At 37.0% G+C, this 23,235-nt stretch overlaps 1 protein-coding gene across 1 annotated transcript in view; it reads right to left on the bottom strand.

Moving 5' to 3' along the window:
• plcl1 (phospholipase C like 1) overlaps window positions 1–18,724 on the bottom strand; it is a 61,409-nt gene extending 42,685 nt beyond the window's left edge. The window contains exon 1 of the mRNA XM_077216623.1: window positions 17,991–18,724. Coding sequence (XP_077072738.1) covers window positions 17,991–18,242 — 252 coding nt within the window. The 5' untranslated portion in view covers window positions 18,243–18,724. The remainder of the gene's footprint in view (window positions 1–17,990) is intronic.
• Between the last annotated feature and the right edge of the window lie 4,511 nt (window positions 18,725–23,235).

Here is a 23,235-nt window from a genome sequence, read left to right as displayed (position 1 = left end):
ATATTCACGACATTATATAATAGAATTGAGGGGAAAAGAGTGTGAAATACATCTACAAAATTACAAAATTGCATATACAAACAACAAGTAAACTGGTGATAGCTCAATAAAACAGGAAACCAAGTAAATAGTTGCTACAAATGTTTATTTAATATACACCCTCATTCAAAAGTTTAAGGTAAGTAAGATTTTTTTTAAGTCACCAAGGCTGCATTATTTGATGAAAAAATACAGTAAAACAGTAATACCTTCATTTTTTCATAACTATTTTTGTAACACTTTAGTTTAGAGTCTAATTCTCCCTATTATCTAGTTGCTTATAAGAATGCATATTACTAGGATATTATTTGGTTATAAAGGAAATATTAATGCCTTATTTTTGCATTACCATATTCTACATCCCTTAATCCTACCCAATAAATAAACGTAACTTTTCCGGTGAATGTTTTTATTCATTCCCTAAAATACCTTGAATGTAACACCTTACTTCATTTAGTATGCGGACCCATGAATATGCAAATTAGCCACTCACACCAGCTCGGATTATCTGATCCACTAGACTAGAGTCAACTTTACTCTAGTAAACGATGCACAATGGTATCGCTCTCTGAAAATCAGCATCCTTAGATATACTTTGAACAACTTATAGAGATAAAAAAGGAGCGACGGCTTGTGGTGCCATCACAGCGAGGCACTAAATCACTCTCCAGAACATTCTCATTCACGGTTCCATGCTGGTGGAATGATCTCCCCACTCTCGTCTGTAATGCAGAATCCCTGACAGCATTCAAAAGACAACTGAAAACTCATCTCTTCCGTGAGTACTTAACATAAAAAATTAAAAAATTAAAAAAATTAAAAAAATAATTCTTCTCTTTTAAATCGTTCCTTCCCTTTTAAATCTTCCCTTGTCTGGCTTTTGCTACTCTGAGCAATTGCCTGAACTTTGTATTTTGAGCACTTGCGTCGTTCTTCCCTCTTCACGATGACTCGCTTGCTTTAGTCCTCAGATGTAAGTCGCTTTGGATAAAAGCGTCTGCTAAATGTCTAAATGTAAATGTAAAAAAGGCATATAGTTCATCATAACATCGCAATATACACCATATACATTATTCACCCGCTATATTGCTAAATGTACACGATTTTTCATATCAACAGAAAAATATACCGGGAACCTGGCTTCTCTTGAGACTCCCCTGCTTCGCAGCAAAGTTAATGATATGCTAAAGGTAGTTTGTGATGTAAGAAACACCAGCGATTTCAAACTGTGTTTTTGAGACTTTTTCCACTGCAGTTTTAAGGAGAAAATACTCAGAAATGGTGTTGACTTATGAATTTGCACATGGTCTGTCTCAAAGCATATTAAAAACACCACATAGACATATAAACATTAATAACATGATTTTCACCACAGGGGGTCTTTCATATATTTTAAAATGTACTGTAATTTGTTCCTGTGATGTTTTTTATAATTGTTTGTGGGAAATGTGCTACCACAAAATTGCCATTATTGAATTACTGTAAATGCATATAAATGAGAACTATTTTTAAAACAATCAAATAAATATTGTTTTAATTATACCAAGCACACAGAGCAAAATAATAGACTTGGCCACAGGTACTTTATAATTATTCCTTGCAGTTACAGAAGGAACATATGGTTGATTATGCTTTCCAGAAGGCTCCTGTCTGGACCTGAAACCCCACACCAGATCCATCAGGAAGAGACAATGTCATCACCACATGCCCTACTTTTTTTAACCCTGAGCTCTTCCGGCAATTCTACCCCTGTGTGGAGGCTCATAGTAAGAGGGTGAGTGACAGCTAGGGTAACCATAGATACAGATAGGATACTTTTTCAGAGACTGTGTACGTAAATTTGAATGACAAACTGGGTAACTATAGAAACACTGAGATGTGTGGGTAGGGGGTCCTTTGCAAATTCATATAACACTTATATTGAGTCACAGATTCATATTTAGAGACCTGAATATCATGGAGACATGGTCATGGGCTCTTTTGACTTGGGCTTGTTAGAGACCACTTAGAGCACCCTAATTACTTAGCAAATTTTTAAAAAACATTTAGAATACCTTAACAGCATAGCAACACCCTGGCAACCACTCAAAACATCACGGCTACGGCACAGGCAAGTCACTCAGAAAAAGTAAGAAATATTTGTACAAAGTTTTCTATGAGGTTATTTCTTCTCTCTGGGAGGCCTTCTCATTTGCACAACTAGGCAGCTAAACTAGGGCGAAAGATTACTGCAGTAGATGCATTAGGAATTCCTCAATGGAAGGCTGTAATGGTAATCAGATTTGAGATCAGTGGAGGGCAGGTGAAAGGTGAAGCACGAGGCCCTGCTGTGTTTATTTACAGGTCAGCTCATTAGCACTCACTCAAAGCCACTTCCAGCACATCACTTTCAATCTACTGTGACATGACATAAAATGAGAATTAAAACATGATGCAGGTGATGGTGCTTAACAAACATCTTTTTTGTTTGCATGCTTTCTTTTAAGATGGTTAGGGGGAACTGGGATGCAAATTATGCATGTTTATTAATATAAACAGTGCCGCTGCTAGCCATTTTGGTGCCCTAAGCATAATTTCTTTATGATGCCCTACCCGTACCCCGCAACCCCAAGACAAAAAAAAGTTTATTTTTGCCAGTTTAACTAACTTTTTAACGCGCAATCCAACGGACCACTGAGGCGGCGGCAGCACCATTACTTTCTAGAGCAATCAAATACTCTTGTTCCGCCTGTTCCCTAAAAAGTGCCTAATAATATTTCTATACTGAAATAATATCGGCATTATAATTATTATGACTATGATATGATGATTGATTTTTCATTAGGGTATTTTTGGTGCCCCCTCAGCACTTGGTGCCCTACATACAGCGCGTGATGCGCGTGGTGGGAGCTGCGGCGCTGAATATAAATAAAGTTAAAACACTTTGTAATGTAAAGCACTTTGAATTACCATTGTGTATGAAATGTGCTATATAAATAAACTTGCCTTGCCTTGCCTGCCTAAAACTGTACGACAAATATTTAGGATAATGGGAAACAAATCCCATTAAAAAGTGAGGACAAAAATGTAATAATGGTGTGACCCTGGAAGACAAAACCAGTCATATGGGTAATTTTTTTGAAATTGAGATTTATACATCACATGAAAGCTGAACAAATAAGCTTTCCAGTGATGTATGGTTTGTTAGGATAGGACAATATTTGGCCGAGATACAACTATTTGAAAATCTGGAATCTGAGGGTGCAAAAAAATCGAAACATTGAGAAAATTGCCTTTAAAGTTGTACATTTATGTTCACGATTGTGCTGTATTCACTCACAAAAATAAATGTTTTATACATTTACTGTAGGAAATTTACAAAATATCTTCATGGAAAATGATCTTTACTTAATATCCTAATGATTTTTGGCATAAAAGAAAAATTGATAATTTTGACCCACACAATGTATTGTTGGCTATTCCCACAAATATACCCGTGCTACTTAAGACTGGTTTTGTGATCCAGGGTCATATATATAGTTTGTAAAACAAACAAAACATGTCAAATAATAATACGTCAAACTTAATGAGGACTTAAAAAAATAGATACATTTTATTTTCTTGCACAATGTGTATATGTGTATGTAAATGTTTACATGCACAGCTATATTTGAACTATAACAAGTCCCTACTTTGTGTTTTGCTCTAATGCTAGTGCTAATCTCTCTTTGTTGTAGTGCTTTGGTTGGATTATAAATAATGAGATTAGAACTCTGTCATTAGCTCAGGATTAATCTACAGCACTACACTATGTTAATAGGGTGGTTTTTTTCCTCTTCTGGACAAATTTGCCTTTTTTTTTTTACTTTGTACATTTCTGTGTTAGCGCGTCGACAAACAGCGCAACTGTGCCTTCGGGGACCCAGGTTTGATTCCCAGCTCAAGGTCCTTCGCCGATCCCGTTGTCCTCTCTCTCTACCCCATGCTTTCCTGACAAAATCTCTATTGTCCTATCCAAAAAAGGCCAAAAACACAACTTTACAAATAATCACTTGTGCTTTTCTTATTTCTTTGATAAAAGTCACTTTGGATAAAAGCATATGCTAAATTATTCAATGTAAAATGTTTTGTTTAGTAGAACTATATGATTCATTGAAATCATTATTCACTTTAAAAAAAAGGCCACATTTATATTCCACTGTTGGAGTCAATTGCAGACAGCAGCCACGTTCTGCATTAAAAGGCAGATTTATTACGGGGCATTCAAAGTACAGTATAGGTTTTATCAGTTTGCATGTTTCCTGGGAACACCACATGTATTGTGTATGTTTTGGTAAATCAACTCTACAGACTGAAGAAGGACAATGAGGGATTTTACACAAACACAGAAATCTGTTTGGGGAAAAATAACTAAATAAATAACTAAATATAAAATGTATATCATTATATTAAAATAACTGAAATGAAGCATGCGTTTTACTTTTTACAGAGAGGGAAGGGTATGACGGCAGACTGGACCTCTAATGGTTCACCCACTCCAACAAAGCAATAAAGTTGAAGTGGTCCGTAATATGGGTAAGGGCCTGGGGGGCAAAGGGAAAAAAGCCACAGCAGCAAAACCACAGCACAGAATAATCTCTTTACACTACTAAAACACTAATTAGCTTAATTAGTCCCTGTTTGTTTTGAATGCAGGCCCAGGGTTCGTTTTGTTTCGCTGCATGTTTGCGGTGTACAGGCATGTGTATGTTGCTGTGTTAGTGTATATTTGTGTGTTTTGGCCTGCAGCTCAGGGTCTGTTACAGAGGGGCGGGTGTCATCTATACATCCTGTACAGAAAAACTAAAGCTACTTTTCCAGTGGGAATTCATGGGCTTTTCATACTTCCACATTGTTCATTATAACCCAAGTAATTCTCACACTTTCTCAGGGTAAGAAATTAACCAGAGTTCTGATTTTGTTCAATTTTCACCATTTTAATCAAATTTTTGCCTTCACTAAAGTTAAATGGTCCTGCTGAGTAATAAAAAAAAATTTTTATTACAAATATTCCAAGTAGTCACACAACTTTATAATTAACAGCCATTCATATTGCAATTTAATGGACAATGTGCTTTATATGGTATGTTTTTCAAATGGTAAAAAAGGTTCTAGGGGGAAATTATAGAGAATATGGCATTTTTAGCTTAACGGGTTAGTTCACCAAAAATGAAATTCCCGTCATTAATTACCCACCCTTATGTAGTTCCAAACTCTTAACACAAATTAAGATATTCTTGATGAAATCCGAAAGGTTTCTGAACAGGCCATAGGCAGCAACGTCATTGCAAATTTCAAGGGCCAAAAAGGTAGTAAAAACATTGTTTAAATAGTTCATGTGACTAGAGCAGTTCAACCTTAAATGTTATGAAGCGAGAAAAAAATAATAGACTTTATTCAACAATTTCTTCATTTCTGTGTCAGTCTCCTACGCTGTTGACGAATGCAACGCTTCTGTGTTCTATGTCAGAACGCCGGCTCATTATTGGCCGACACTTTTCACGTGAGCGTTCTAATCGCACCGTTGTGATCGCACGCTCCAGGAACAAGCCTAGACAGATCCCACCAGTGTGATCGTGGACGTCAAAGGGTTAATGATGCAAAACTGTTCCGCTTTCATCCGGCTTTCTCCATCACTCTATAGTTTATCTGATAAATCTCTGCCTGTCTGCAGGCCTGATCCTTTCTGCCATGTCTGTTTTGGTTTCATCCTGTTTTTGTCTACGTCGCTCCCTGAAAAAAACTATAGGGATCAGAGAAATCAGAGTGAGAGATGGCGAAATGGAGGCCAAAAGAGAGAGATAAGCCTGTGTTCTTGGCAGTGGTGATTTGTAACGTGTCAAACTGCAGTTCTCACAGGAGCGTTCTTGGACAGCTGGGAGCAAGCAGAGATGGAGATAAGGCAATAGAGACAGAGAGACGAGGGGAGAGACAGATAAAGCTGAAAAAGCCGATATTTCCTATTTATTACTATGGAAACCGCCTAACCTGCCTCTTTTAAGAGTTAAAGATCACAGGGTCACTGGCACTTTCAATCCTGGTGTGGCACAGGAAATGTCTACTCTGTGACTGCCAAGAATTACTGATAGAGAAGAAGAAATATGAAAGAGAATGAATTAATCTCAGCCAAAACAACAAAAGAGCAAATAATTGGGAAATGAGGGGAGAACAAATGCCTGAAGACTACAAACTGCCAATTGAAATGTTCAAGCCAAATTCAGACATGCATGAGTATAGTGGCATTATGGGTAATCAGATATAATAGTCAACAAAGTTTTGTTTTGGATACAAGAACAGATTTGTAACAGGGTTCGGTTTGAGGTTTTCAACTGGAGTCTAGAAAGAAATGGAAAAAATTAGAGACCAAAAAGATACATATAATGAGTGAGTTTACAACACACTTTTTGAATTCAAGCATAAGTAGATGTACTTTTGTCTGCCAAAATTTTCCATTTAACTCATTTAAACCAACAAACTATTCCTTCCATCCTCTCACCTTAAGGAACATTCCAGGATAAACGCAACTGTTCTGTGGCCTGCAGTCGATTACCACAGAAAACAATTTCAACTCATCCTTAATATATATATATATATATATATATATATATATATATATATATATATATATAAGCAGAAAATTGGTTTACAGTAATGCACTTACAGTGGAAAATGGGCAAGCACAGGCCAGGAGGTAAAAACAGAAATGTGCAATTCATAATTTTGTTAGAAACACACAGATGAATGTTTTCAGTAAAACAATACTTGTTATTTAAGCTGTAAAATGTTATACTTATTTAGCTGAATAAACAACATTACTGTTTTTATGGGGGGGGGGAGTTTATCACAATAAATGTGCATTTTGATTTATGCACAATTCCAGAAAATCCAACTCAACCCAGGCACATTTAATTGTATCCAGGTTTTTGTGCGTTTCAAGCATTTCACATTGAACTTTTACGTGATTCAAAACTTCCCTAAACAGTTGGAAACCCTGTGATGGTCAGAAGTTTATATAGGTCATTCTCAAAAAATTAGCATATTGTGATAAAGTTCATTATTTTCCATAATGTAATGATAAAAATTAAACTTTCATATATTTTAGATTCATTGCACACCAACTGAAATATTTCAGGTCTTTTATTGTTTTAATACTGATGATTTTGGCATACAGCTCATGAAAACCCAAAATTCCTATCTCAAAAAATTTGCATATCATGAAAAGAGTCTCTAAACGAGCTATTAACCTAATCATCTGAATCAACTAATTAACTCTAAACACCTGCAAAAGATTCCTGAGGCTTTTAAAAACTCCCAGCCTGTTTCATTACTCAAAACCGCAATCATGGGTAAGACTGCCGACCTGACTGCTGTCCAGAAGGCCATCATTGACACCATCAAGCAAGAGGGTAAGAAACAGAAAGAAATTTCTGAACAAATAGGCTGTTCCCAGAGTGCTGTATCAAGGCACCTCAGTGGGAAGTCTGTGGGAAGGAAAAAGTGTGGCAAAAAACGCTGCACAACAAGAAGAGGTGACCGGACCCTGAGGAAGATTGTGGAGAAGGACCGATTCCAGACCTTGGGGGACCTGCGGAAGCAGTGGACTGAGTCTGGAGTAGAAACAATCAGAGCCACCGTGCACAGGTGTGTGCAGGAAATGGGCTACAGGTGCCGCATTCCCCAGGTCAAGCCACCTTTGAACCAGAAACAGCGGCAGAAGTGCCTGACCTGGGCTACAGAGAAGCAGCACTGGACTGTTACTCAGTGGCCAAAGTACTTCTTTCGGATGAAAGCAAATTTTGCATGTCATTCGGAAATCAAGGTGCCAGAGTCTGGAGGAAGACTGGGGAGAAGGAAATGCCAAAATGCCTGAAGACCAGTGCTGCTTCTCTGCCGCTGTTTCTGGCTAAAATATATGAAAGTTTAATTTTTATCATTACATTATGGAAAATAATGAACTTTATCACAATATGCTAATTTTTTTAGAAGGACCTGTATGTATATATATATGTATGTTTATATATATATATATATATATATATATATATATATATATACACACATATCATGTTAATACTGCACATAATAATATCGTAAATAATCCAGGACCAGTAACTTTCTGGTTGACACTCCAGTATAAGTAGGTGGCAGTATTTCATCTTAACACATGGTTGCCATGCGTCGCCATGAGTCATTAGAAAAAAAATAAAAGAGGCAGCAAGATACAACTGCCAAACAAAATCATGTAGGAGGAGATGAAATGAAAACAAGACACTCTACCCACACCTGAGAAAATTCACCAGTGTAGTAGAGCTGCACAATTCTAGATAAATTGAGAATCACAATTTTTTTAATGTAGAGATCACAATTCTGAAAAGTCGACTTAAAACAACATGTAATTTATTACCAATTCTGACAAAATGTTAATTGCTACAGTCTATTTAAAACGTTTAATTAATTTTAATTAATTGTTTAAAAAAATCTGTTTGAATGAATGATTCAATGACTCACTCATAAAGGCTTCACTTGTTTCATTACTACATACTTTTTTAATGAATCTCTTGAATGATTCAATGACAAATACATTTTGAACAGTTACTTGTCGCCACCTACTGGTTTAACAATGTAATTGATACAATATATTTGAAGCGTGAAGTTACTTGCAAGAGGTACTCTATTTTTATTGCAAGTGTTTAAATCTGAGATCCAAACTATAAACTTTTATCGTTTGAATTATTGTAGCACAGAAATAACGATACTGTGTGGTTGAAAAGCCTGTTTGTTAAGCTGTTTCATACATTCATGACAACTGCTCTCTCTGGCTCAGCGGCAGCACCAAAGCAGATCTGAATGTTCGATGTGATCGGACATGTCAAAGGTTTAATATACATAGACGTATCGTTGTCATTTAGAAATAAGATCGCGTGTGTGTTTGAATCGAGATCCCAGTCTTTTAACGATTCATTTTGCAGCTCTACAGTGTAGGCCAAAAACAGAAAACACAAAGTAAAGTTAAAGGTGAATTTGACTGATAGCATTTTTTCTAAATTTCCATAGATTCCTTAGATTATCAAAAAATAAACCCAAACAGGGTGAACAGGAACTTTTCTGTACCGGTAATAATAAATGACATTGTAAGAGCATTACTGTACACACAATGATTGTATGTTTTTAAAGGCTGAGGGACAAACTAGGGTAATTCACTGCATGCCAAATTGTATTAAATTGAATTTAACTTCCTGGTATATATTCTAATTCGAATGCTTTAATGTCTGCCTCTAGTTGTCCACCTTTTCCTCTCGTTTCCCCTTTCACTGCTGCTTAGAGACGGTGAGTAGATGAGGAGACGATTAGAAATGTAATCCTGTTACAGAAACTGCGTTCAGGATTCACCTCTCTTAGCATGCCTCAATTGGACCTAAACACACTCCCTCAACTGTCAAAGGACCAAGGCTGCTTTTACCTGCGGAAGGAGGGATGAAAATAAGAATTTCAAGTAGGAAATTAGTGCTTGTGCATGGACAATCTCTCCGTCTGTTGTTATTCACAGGAAGAGGACAGACTTTTTGATGGAGTGCATATGGGTGAAACTCTGCGGAACTCTTAAGTGTTCCTTGTAATTCTTCCAAAGTGAAGAGTCACATTCCCACAGAGACACACGCCAGGCCGTGCTTAAAAGAGAGGAACAAGAATATGAGTGCATGTTGGGTAGACCTCATCTCACACAGTTGTGACCACACCCCTGACTACAAAACCGCTTTCGTCATGTCAATGAACACTGAGATGGATTGTGTCAGGGCCATCGGTTGCCATGGTAGCCTGCAACTGCGTGCCAGTGATTTCCATGGCGAGTTGGAATGAAATCATCGCAATTCAGAATTCAATATCACATTCTTGCTGGCCTGCCCTTTATATTATTGGACACACTCTTGCTGAAAGATTGTTGAACGCCTGCACTAGACACAACAATCGGTTTAATGGTAAATGAAGCAACAAGATTTGTCTTGGCATAAGTTACCTTCAAAATATAATATTTATTTAGGTAATTATGTCAACAACAAAATCATACAACAATAAAACGAGCATGAATTTGAATGTAAAGCACTTATAATAGAAGTCTATGGCCAGTACATTGCATGTCACAAATGTCATAAAATACCCATTTCAAAAGAATAGACATATTACAAATGTTACCATGAGATAGGTGTGATAGAATTACATGCATTGCATTGTTATTGAATCCATTTTTTTTAAATCTCCAGAAAAGACCATGTAAAACCTATAAATTCTGAAACTTTCACAATGTTACATGAAGAATATTTTATACACTACCATTCAAACGTTTTGGGGTCAGCAAGATTTTCTTTTTAATTAAAACTTCCATTGAAATAATCTAAACTGACAGTAAAGACTTTTTAATTTTACAAATGATTTCTATTTCAAATAAATGCCTTTTTTTTTTGGCTTTCCGTGTTTTCACTTCTTCTAAAAAAGTACAGAATTTCCTGTTCAAAACACAGGCGAAAAAGAAGCAGAAACAAATGAAATGATATAATATGTACGCATATGCATATGCAAAATAACCAGATCATCAATATTAAACAGCATATAAAGAATAATAAAATGTGTTTGTTTTTTTGTTGTTGTTGTTGTTTTACAAACTCCGTCCACACACTGTTCGATCTTTTGACATATTGCATGTTCAGATATTCATTCAACAAAATATTCTGGGGGCCTTGAAACTTTTGTGAAAATGATCAAAAATGCTGGCGGTGGCTGGCAACTTTTTTTTAAAACGCTGGTGGGGAAACAGTTAAGCAGCAATAATAATAATAATAATAATAATAATTAATCATAAAAAATGTTTCTTGAGCACCAATTCAGCACAGTAACACCGTGTCCTAATGAAACATGACACGTGATAAAAGCTATCTTTTCTATGTTAATCACAGCTTTTGTCCTAACCAGACGCAACAAATCTATTTCAGAAACTGTTTCTATTTCTGCAACGTTGCGGCTGGAACAACAACAAAGTATGACTGATAACTTCAGGTAGCCTACTGTTTATGTTCTTTATTTAATGTTAAAAGTGTCCAATGTGAGTTTGAATATCATTTTGCGTGACCTTTATAGCCATATTGATTTTGACAATAATTCACCTCAGATCTTGAAAAAAAAAATTAAAGGAAATAAAAACGTTTAAACTGTCAACTCCATGTGAACATGCAAGCCTTTGCTGTGACAAAGATTGCTTCAGTCACTCAGTACACATTTTTAATAATGTTAAAATGGTGTAATATTTATGAATTTAATTATGTTTCATTGAGAGTGCAGTGCGCTTGCAGATAGATTCCGCCCACATACTCTTCTTATTGGATGTGTGATTTTTGATTGATTTTGTCGCATCTGGTGTGGACAGAAAAATTGCTTGTTGCTGGAATCTTATCGCATTGTGATTCGTGTCTGGTTAGGACACAGTGTTTGAATGATTCCTGAAGGATCATGTGGCACTGAAAAAGTAATGATGCTGAAAATTCAGCTTTGCCATGACAGGAATAAATTACATAATAAAACATATTGAAATAGAAAACGTTTATTTTAGTATTTCCCAAGATTACTGTTTTACTGTGTTTTTATCAAATAAATGCGACCTAGGAGAGCAAAAGTCTCTTCTTTCAAAAACAATAAAAACGCATGAACTGTTGTGTATAGTACAAATAGTATAGTGTATAGTAGGCCTACCCCCCCCCCCCCCCCACCCCCACACACACACACACACTTTCCTGTGGGCTGTGGTTGACCAGGGGAGAAGTTCTAATTCAGCTGCTCTCAGTTGAGTGCCCACATGCCGAGCTCCACCCTAAAGTAAAACTTGCTCTAGTGATGAAATTTACCAACCATGTATTTTTACAACACCCCCCTTCTCATTCAGCTTGCTCATATTTTCATGCTATCACACAATCTGCTGTACTGTACTTCCTGTGTACGGCTAAGCACGCATGGCTTTCGCTTGTCACTGCTGTTCAGAGTCACACTCGGACATTTGTAGTATACCTCTGCCTTCCATTCCCCAAAGTCACCTCTTTGAATATCGTTGTTATTGTGATGGGAACATAGAGTAAAGTACAGTGCAGAATGCAGATGTACTGTTAAATCCATGAGACCATAGGGAGTCCCATTTGTCGTTTTAGGTTTCAGAAAGGTGTTCACGTGCGCCCCCCTTTGTGATCGATATGCTCCCTCGATGCGTACTTTTGCCGAGCCCGAACAGAGCTCCGCAGCAGACTTCTTCCCAAAAGTCAAATCAGCATTACGTCACGAAAGTGCAGACTCATAGGAAGACCGCGAGTGCTTAGGGTGCTATTTGGGACAGGGCAAAAGATTTCACGGGTTTCAATATTGGATGAATCATCATTTTTGAGTGAATCTCTTTAAATGAATGATTCAATGACAAATACATTTCTTAAACACTCATTCGCCACCTGGTGGCATAGCAATGTAATCGATACAATAGTTATTTGAGGCGCCAAGTTACCTTAAAAAGGTGATTTGCTCTATTTTGATCATTACTATATAGACATCAGTGTTTATATCCGAACTATAAACTTTTATCCAAGTACTTCTGTGATAATCTGAATTGTTCCAACACAGAAATAACGATACGGTGTGGTTGAAAAGCTGTTTGTGAAGCTGTTTCATACCTACACATGATAACTGCTTTCTCTGGATCAGTGGCAGTGCCAACACAGATTTAAATGTTCCGCCGTGATTTTGTCAAAGGTTAAATAGACGCAGGCGAATGATTGTCATGTCGCGTGGGTGTTTGAATCGAGATTGCGATCTTTTAATGATTAGTTGTGCAGCTCTAGCACCAGACAAGCTCAACATCAGCTGTGGTTTGGGTGTTACCAAACAGGAAGCTATAAGCATATAGTTCCTTTAGCTATCACACTCCTTTACCTCAGAACATCTCTCTAGTTCTTTCTGTGTCTCCTCCTGACTTCTTTGCATTACAGCTGTCTGTCTCCACACAAAGGAGTGATTATAACAGTAAAATGCTACTTGAATAATCAAATTCTAACACAACCAAGGGCAGCTAGCTAAAAAAATTGGGTAATGATGTTTTGAACTCCACAATAGTCTTCAGCTTTTGGCAATTTGTCTAAAAACAAAGTTTGGCATTAGTTTGCCTTTTCTTCACAAGCCTCAACTCACACAAAGTGGCCAAACAAGGCAAACATTCTGTCCAGTTTTGACCTGGTACTGAAAAGCAAGGAAATGTTTTTTTTTTTTTTTTTTACTGTTAATGAGAGTGTCTTCAGGATGTAGGCACCTGAGGTACTGCTAGGAAACAGAGCCAAGTTCACTGAAATACACACAGGAAAAGGGCTATGAAATGTCGAAATTTGCATCCTCTTATAAAAGACTGTGTATACTTTCCAATTGACATGCAGACGGAGAGCGATAAAACACCGAGTTGTCGCCACCCACCCCACGTAGATTTGGATCATAGACCAACTTACATAATACAGACACAAAAAAAACACATACTAGACCGTATGATCACAAGAGAGGTCCGAGAGACAGAGATGAGTGTTTGTGTCAGATAGGAAGTATACCAGCATTCAGTGGATTGTGGCACCAGTATCTGAGTGACACTAGAGGACAGAGGGTCCAGTCTGCCTTCAGGACGAAGTCAAACTCACATACACAGGCCTACTTAACCACAAAGTCAGTCACACAAAGTTACACAGTGTCATAGCAGCTACATTGTCATTGATCTTGACTAGCAGCCAGTGACGCTTTTTAAACAATCACTGTCCAGAACAGAGCACAACACTGTAGAACAAAGTTTACTGTGATCAAAAAGATCTAAAAGCATGTCAAATTGGTAAACAACAATGCATAATGGATCCTACGTTGGGGCCTGAGGGTTTCTTCACAGCTTTTTCAAAGTGTTTAATATCTATATAATTTAGATTGTTAAATTCAATGACTAGTTCATTCTTTAAAACCTCTCCTTTTGAGTTCCATGGAAGAAAAAAGTAATTCTGTTATGGAACTACATGAGGGGAAGTGATGACAATTTAAATATTTGGATGAACCCATCTTTAATGAGTGAGATGGGGGTTTTTTTCATGAGAAAACTGTGAGGGGAGAGAAAAACATGGGAGATTGGCAGAAAATGGAAAAGCAAAACAAAAAGGAAATGAGAGAGATTCTTGAATTGCAGCAAATAACGTGAAATGTGAGGTAGAGATTGTATGGAAGACTGTAATGGACACAATACTAAGCTGTGGTCAGACACCATTGATTAAACAAAAAGTGCTTATGAGGCTGAGCAAACAAGCAAGGTGTTCCCCAGGGCTCTGTACTTGAACTTCCCCAAGTTTGTATTTCTGCTCAACTGTCAAAACTCACTAAAGCTTCACTCTCAAATTTACAGAGTGGTTTCCTATTTCCTCATAAAAACGCAGTGTTTACACTTTTAAGTAACTAAGTAACTGTACTTCATTACTTTACTTAAGTACTATTATATCGTTTTGTGAAATTTCCTTTACTCAAGTACCATAGAATATGTATATTTCATTTGCACTTGTAAATTTCCAACAAAAATATTTTTATTTTACAGCTGTAATCAAATCTAATGAATAACAGGTTACTTTACAAAATTTAACTGTGCATCAAACTTACCTCAAAAAGAAATTCTATACTCCAGAATATCTACACTCTAGATTAGAAGATCTAGAAAAATCTGTTAATTGACTTCAAGAGCTAACAAAAAACATTTTCATTTTAAATAGTACAAGCAAATTAAATATTTTGCATTCACATATGTTTTTGAATGGAAACTTTTAATGGACTTATATTGAGTCAAATTTGGACACAGTACTACTCGCACTCCTACTCAACACCTCTTTCATTGTCCACACACAATGAAATGTAGGCCTTTTATTCAACCATGCAAGTACCTTCGAAAACAGCAGGTCAACAAGTGGCTATTATCCAGATTGTCTCTTGAGCAGCACACTAATATACTGTCACCAACTGCAAACTCTTAACCATGTTAGCAATCCAAGAACACATATATAGCAAATTAATCTGGGAAACTTTATCAATTAGTTACATCACAAATCAATTTGTTTTTACTGTCATCTCAGTCAAGTGCATGGTGAGGGGAGGGGGGGGGGGGGATAAGTCATTGCCTGCTCGGGTTCAATTCCATATGCTTTTACGCTGATGTGAACTTTTGCGCGTGCACTACTGCACAGAGAGAGCTCTGTAGATATCAGATATCAAGCAACACTTTCTGTATTAAATAGGTGTAAGCTACAAGTTCTGCATCCATTTAAAAAACAATGATGGCTCTGGACATTGTCTTGGAAGGCTGCGTACTTTGGCCGAGGACAGGGAACATTACTCACATTCTGGATCTGAAACAAACTGAACCAAGAACCCGGGCTGGGATGAGTCACTGAACGCTGCCCCCTCTCTCCGCTCTATCGACAGTGCCTGTCACTGACATCATCAGCTTCTTTGCCATCTGTCAATTACCCAGTGCCACTTCCTGCTCACTCAACTAAGACAGCCTATTCAAGACCTGCGAGTACGATCTTAAAATTCTTTACTGGTTCTATGGTTCCATGAAGAGCCTTTAACATCCATAGAACCTGTCTGTTACACAAAAGGTTCTTAATAGTGGAAAAAGGTTCTTTAAAATCTTTTAATGTGCTTCACACTAAGTAAAAATACCCTAACCCTTTACTTAAATTTTCTTTGAGGAAAAAAAAAAAGTTTTTTCTATAGACCTTATGTAGCCACGCCCCTTTTCAGCGCTGAGCTCGTTGTCTTTTGACTTCCGGTCTGTATTTTCACAGCGATCTTGCGTAGTTATGAATGAACGGCTCGTTTACAAAAATCCCAAGGTCCATTTGTTAAGACATATGCTTTACAATGCTTATGATAAACATTACAATGCTCATGATAACTTTCGTTAACTCTACAATAAGTAAATCAACTTCACCAGCTAATTACTCCTGGACAGCGATGCTATAGAAATATACACAGCGAACGCAAAAACGGAAGTTCAAAGACAATATTCTAAAGATGGCGGCGCCCTCGTTTCTCTGGTGCATAAGGTCTATAGCACTGCTATGAAAAACCTCTTTTGGAACCTTTATTTTTTTTAAGAGTGTTCTGAACTTGGGTTGTGGGAATGAATTACAGTCGTGTGAGGTAGAGTGGCACCACCTTTGCCGAAAATGCAAAATCTAATGTCTAAACAAAATTACATCGTACATATGAGAAAGACACTCAAACACAATGTCTCAATGTTCAATGTCTCAAACACAATGTGCTGGGTTAACATTTTGTGTCACAATGTGGCAACAGTCACTGGCAAGTGCTGTTTTTTAAATGTTACGTATGCAGTGTCTCGTAGCTGGAGGTCCCTCAGTCAGTCACTGGCCCCGTTGGCTTGCTCCGTAATCCTTCTACCTAATCATGCTGAAGATAATTGGCTGACCTTCATTGCAAAGCACTGATGGAGAGTCATTGCTGCATTACTCCACAACACTGGATCAATGATTATCTAAAGCATTAGTAAACCCAAGAGCCTAAGGGCATTTGGGTGTATCAAAAATGTCTGGCTGTTGATCTGACCTGTTGACATGTCATTTTCTCTTTAGGGATCCTTATAAATGCTGAGTCTCTTTTCATGTACCTCTTTTTTGTCATTAATGTCTGGTTTATTCGTGCAAAAATGCATTGTTTCAGATCAACCTTTAGGTCACAATGGCCTTGCAGTTTACATACTGTAACAATCATTCTGTGGAAAACGGCCTCTGGCACGTTTCGTTTCACTGCTTTTGTGTTAAATGGGACACAAATGCTTCCATCCAAGTAAAGCAGATCAAATATCTATGGTTATTATGTAATTTAATGACTAATGATTTAGTGACTTGTAAAATCGAACCTGCACTAAAAAAAACTTTTTTGACCCTATGTAAAGGATAGACAAGTAAATAATAGGCCTATAGAAACATCAACTCATGGCAATTACTTTAAAGGCATGACAGCATTTATCTTGTAGTTACATTTTTACTGTCATGTGATTTCACAGGTGTGAATTCAGCAAGAAACTAAATATCAAGTTAAAGGTTCAACTTCAAGGATTCGAGGCATAGTGGAAAGATCTGTAATGCTGACAAATGGACTCAGAGTTATGTTTAAGGACATTGTCAACATAATTTCCATTCATGAGGAATGCTAATATCAGAATTATGCGATGAATCTACACCCATGCTTGTGAAATGGGTCACAGCAGGGGGGAAAAAATATTAAAAGTAGGCTAAATAAAAAATGTGTTTAACCATATAATTTCATAGCTATGACTGCAAAATAATTTTCTTCTAATAAAATGGACCAGAAAATGTTGTTAATATCAAATGCAATACATTTATTCAAACTATTTAGCCAGAAATAACTTTTTGCCAGAAGATGGCCAGATATCAACATGGACAGGTTGTATATCATGCCCTCGTCCTCAAAACGTAATTAAACATTTCAATGTTTGGTTTTAAGAACATTTTTGTTTACGTTTACACTAGACAGTTTTGGAGTGTGAGTAATGTGACGTCTGGTTCCTGAAGCAAAACCAGTTGAGAAGTACAGGGCTACATCATCCTGTAGCCTACTCTAGGCTGGTAACTAAAAGGTTGTAGGTTCAAACCTCACAAGTTTTAACACTGCGTCCTTGATCAAGTCACAAACCTTTAAATGCAAGAAAACTGAACCTGTCATAACTTGTATGAATTGCAAGCATACAGGCTGTTGTTTACATGTTGAGGGTTACTCGCTTCACTCTATTCCACAATATGAATTCTCATTTAAACAGATCGTGTACGATTCACACTACCAAACTCTTGACCTATTACCTTAATGATGCTGCTCCTCCTCGGTGCTGTTTTCACCGACTCCAGGAGAGCCGCCTCATCGCGCTCCACCAGCGGCACGGTGACTCCACTCCGCCGGCCTGATCGAGTCGCTCTCGGTGGGATGAAGTCCGGAGCTCCATCTCCGCACACACCGTCCTCGTAAGACTCCGACATCTCCAAGATTAGTTTGTTAGGAAATAAATATAATTTTACTCTAAAGGTGCACGTATTAGGACCCAAGAACGTCCACATCCAACTCTTGATATGCGTCTTTGGGTAGCTGCGGTAGTCCACTTTAACTTATTTCGCAGACTGTACGGCAGGTTGAGAATGGATCTCGTCCCTTGAGCCCATTCTAAAGCAACTTTTGCCCGTTAATAGCTCGAAGAAGAAATTATATGAATAATAACTGACTCATGAATCATTCTCTTGCGCAATAGGACACTTGCATCACCGCGCAACAAGTTAAAAAGCACCGCCAGTACCTAACTTCTCTCATTAAACCATCGTGCGTCAAACAATCTGAATCTGACACGTGCAAAAATGCACTTTTGTTAACAGATATACTGTAGTAGAGCGGAAGGATTGTGGGTCACCAGATACTAACGGGCATCAAAACAACCCCAAATGTGCGAATTCTGAGTCAGCATAATGGAAAAGAAACGCCGGAGTTATGGATGTTGATCGCCTCATCTCACTGTGTGTTGTTAGGTTAGTCAAGAATGAGGAATGCCTCTGACACTGGTACAACCCATAGGTACAACCTCTTAGATCCGCTAAACCCGCCCCTCGCGTCTGTAAGCTCTTGATTGACTGGTGTCGTGACCAATCAGGCACTCTCAAATATCCACAAACTATAATCGCTCTTTTTTCAAAGAGGAGGAGCCATGCGTAAGAGCCTCAGGAATGTTACTCATTTGAGTTTACCAGATGTTTGGGAGAAGAGAAGCTTGGGGTATCACTTTTCAGATGTACAAAAACGGGGATAGTCCAATACTATTGACAATTTGTGTTGTGTATCAAAAGGATATATGCGTGTTTTTCTAGGGCAGCGTTCCACTTTATAGTAGCTAGCTACATCTTCACTTACTATTTGAATTACACTTACATTGAATTAACACATGCTCTGTTGTTTATAACATTTGAATTATAAGTGAAAGATCTGATAAAGTTCAACAAGCCTTGAGTTTCTAATTTTGACACTTGCTCTAATTTGACAAACAATTAAGAACAATTTTTCCAAAAATGTTTGGAAATGTATAGATGCATATTCAAAAACACTCTACATAAAAATGAAAATATAAAAATAAAAACAAATATTAAAAGAATAATTAAAAGAATAGTATCTCAATGATAGGCTACTAAAGTAACACTGCTGAGCAGATACATGAAAAATAACATAAAATAATAAGTAAATGTAAAGTAAGTTACATAAAGATAAAAATTCAAAGCAAAAATGCTGTAACTCCAAGGTTTTCTAGTGATTTCAGCATTTAAATTACATTTATTCTTCATAAATATTGAGCTAAAATAAAACTCCACTTCATAAAAAATGCTTATTTTTTCTTATGTATAAATTATTCTTTTAGGATGAATTTGCAAATTATAATAATCTTTATCAAAGAAAATCAAGCATACTGGTGGTCCCTAAGTCTGTAAAAGTGAGATTGTATTATTTCTCAATGACCGTCCCTGATAAAATTAGTGTCTTTCAAATGCCTTTACAGCAGGTTTTTGCTATATTAATATTCTCCACTATTAGACATTGTCTATTTGCTAAAAATAGACAGCAGAACCACACTGAGATGAGGCCGTTAACACTTAAATGATGAATGTTATCCTAAATGATATCTGGACTGCCCTATGTGCCTGATGTGTGTGCAGAACTCATGACAAAAGTGTGTGAATTTGGTTCATAAAACTCGCACAGAAATGCAGAGTGAAAGAACATTGTGAAACCCTGCTGACGAGCCAACTGATGTACCAGACGAATGAGAGATTGCTCGAGATGCAAGCCCTCTGTGAAAAGTAGATAGAACCCGAGGGTCATTAGCGCAGGCCTAAAAACTCTAGCACCTCTCTGCAGATTTTCCCCTGGCGTCAGGTTACCTTGGTTAAACTAAACCCTCGATGAGAACAGTGTCATTAAAAACAGCTCTAACTTAAAGACTGATTAGTGTTTTTAACATCATACTTGGCTTTGCCACACCTTACATGTTTAGCACATTGGGTGGAACCGGGGGGTTATGAAATGTTCTCAGAATGAAAAAGAAAAACAACAGTGTAAGAATGGGGTCTGTTTTAGTTAGCCCGTTCAGCCAAAAGTAGACAGTTGGTGTAAGATGTTGAATGTGTGTGTTTGAGTTAACAGTTTAAGAGGGAAAGAGGTTTGAAAACTATCTTCTCACAGCGAAGTTCAACTCCACAACAGTAGGCTAGCCACTTTGTTTCTGTTACCTCTTAGAAAATTTGGTAGTGTTCACGAAATATGAATTATATGAGCCTTATATTCTTTCAATATCACCTAAGATTTTGTTCATTAGGCCTATCTGTGTTATATATGTTTCTATTTTAGAAACAGGTTAAAACTTAACTCAGCAAACTTTACATAAATGACCTTACAATTATGTCCACTATAATAATTTAAATGTGTGTACATTCATTCCTTGAAATATATTACACAACATAGGCTACAGCAGTTTTCACGGAGGTGTAATTATAAAGGCGGATTTTCACTAAAGTAGCAACAGCGCCCTCAAGTGTAGGCCTACTACAACGATTTGATAACTTTAACGCGATAGTTTACCCAAAAATGAAAATTCTGTCATTATTTACTCACCCTCAAGGTGTTCCAAACCTGTATGAATTTCGTTCTTCCGCTGAACACAAAAGATGATGTTTTGAAGAATATGAGTAACCAAAACAGTTGACTTCCATAGTATGGAAAACGTCACACATTTGATACCTCAAACAATTATAACAACAAACATAGCGCTTACTTTGAAAATATGGAAGGCTTAGGCTACATATGCTTTTGCGATCTATGAACACTAAACGGATTGTTTACTCAGCTAAACTAGCTGTAAAAATGTTGCTACAATGTTTCTACTTTATGTAAGTGAAGTTAGTGTGTAATGCACTCCAAAACAAGAGCTTGTTATTGCCAGAGAGCACATGATTGTGAGAGGTGACAGATGTGTGTCAGGGTCGTGTTGCTCTTATCTCTGTGTCCTTCCTCAGCTCTGCTTCGTTGCTCCCTTTTCGGCGAAGAATGAGATAACAGCAGATGCAGAGAGTATTTGTATCAATTGTACTTCAAAACAAAGTCAAAATCAAATGTTCCCAATGTGTTAAGACGTTTTGAACAAACGTGGTACATGCACTAAACCCCCTAAGTTTTTAAAAGGTAGCCTAACGTATTTGAAATGCTACATGATCTAAAATAATATTTGCATCATTGCTTCTTTTCATTTAAAATGTATCTGATGAGATTCTTAGTTTCTGTCAGCTATCTGTGCTGTTATCTCCATCCTTTTATCTCAGACCTATTTCAGGTTGCTCTGTCTTTTCCATCTGCACTCTACATTTCTCTTCACGCCATTCAAAATTGAATTGCATTTATCTTGTGTTGGATCAAAGTGTTGAAAGTACTCTCGAGTAATGAAAAGACTAGGAGCAGCTGGTACCGAAATCTCACATTTTCACAAGAGGGAAAATGCTGAAAAAAACTATAAAGACACCAGTCAAATTAAAAAAGGCACAGGCTATCAACATATCTGTATTTCCTTTTTATTTTATTTTATTTTTTCTTTCTTTTTATTTTTTTGTTTCAGCGTATTTTGTATTCTATGGGTAATAGTGATAATCAGTTGCAAAAATTACATTTTATTATTAGATTTTTTTAATTAGTTACCCCAGTCAAAGTACCACTGTACGACTATGGGTGTCAAAAGACCCACAACCAATTTTATTACACAATGAGATGAATTTTAAAAAAAATCTAACCGATAAGATTGCCAATTGCTATTTTGTATCTACAAAATGACACTATTCAATACAAGATTACTACATGTGTTGAACGGTAGATGGCGCTGTGTCACAAGTATTGGAGAAGAAGCGTGTGACGTTCCTTTGTAAAATCGACTAGCATGAGCCCAGTTTAGTGCCTCAATAAGGCAATTTGCGAAAATTAGTATGGGAGAGAATGGGGAGTGTTTCACATTTTATTCTACACGTCTCAAACTTTGATATAATATTCACATATAATCTATGAATTAAAGTAATTTTGAAAGAAGTCTTACATCTTCTACAGCCACCTTATGTTGGTGGTCATGTCTCATAGTGATTTCACCATAGGCTCATTTCTGATTGGCTGCAAGTCACATCTTGTTAGAACACTCCTGGTCTCCCCCACATTAAGTAAGTGCTTTTTAATGACTTTAAAATATCAAATAAGACACAAATGCATCACTAAATTAAATTCAAAGAAGTGTCCGTTTGAATATAAATGTTGAAATCAATCCATCCATCCATTTTAAAGCTTCTTGCTGTGAGGCGACAGTGCACCATTTTGTGCCGCTCTATTGTTGAAAATGATTACAAAACGTTATTCCTGATTCTTGAAAATGCTCAGGAATAGATTAATAGTTTGTGTAGAGTCAGGATTATGTGTCAGAGCGACTGATGTAGGCCAGATCAATCTCACAGTAACAGAGGTGGGATTGTAATGTAGAGTATAATTTGCATCAGATGGAGATGTCTGTATTCGTTTTGGGATAAAAATGTGGAGACAGATGAGAAATGAATAGTGAATTTAATTTTCAGAAGCAGTTAAAGATTAAATAATGCATTTGTGTTTCACTTTTTTAGGAGGCTTGTTGCATAAAGTTTTGTGTCGGTTTTTACCTACTGTGTATTTGTTTCCTTCCTAAACTGTGTGTTTAAAGAAACCATGGGTTTCCTTCCCAGTGTCCTCTGGGTGTGGTCTCAGAATGACAGTGGTTTCCGGTCTAGGACCCAGACTTGGTTTTTCAGTGTTATTTCTGAGCACTGAATAAGAGGCACATGGGCTGACAGATGTGTGACAGACTGTCAAGATCTAAAATGTGGATGTTCTTTCATTTCTATGAAAGATTAACAAATACTCTCCATATTATTCCATATTTTGGATTTGGCTCTTAATCTATAAATGCATCAGATGTCTATTGCAGGGTGACCCAAGGCTACATAATCTAAAAAGAATTAC

The sequence above is a fragment of the Siphateles boraxobius genome, unplaced genomic scaffold (assembly GCF_051911475.1).
Source record: "Siphateles boraxobius isolate OS27281-9 unplaced genomic scaffold, OSU_SipBor_1 7, whole genome shotgun sequence".
Taxonomy (NCBI): domain Eukaryota; kingdom Metazoa; phylum Chordata; class Actinopteri; order Cypriniformes; family Leuciscidae; genus Siphateles; species Siphateles boraxobius.
Note: the sequence above shows the minus strand (reverse complement) of the source record. Positions and strands in the feature narration are given on the sequence as shown.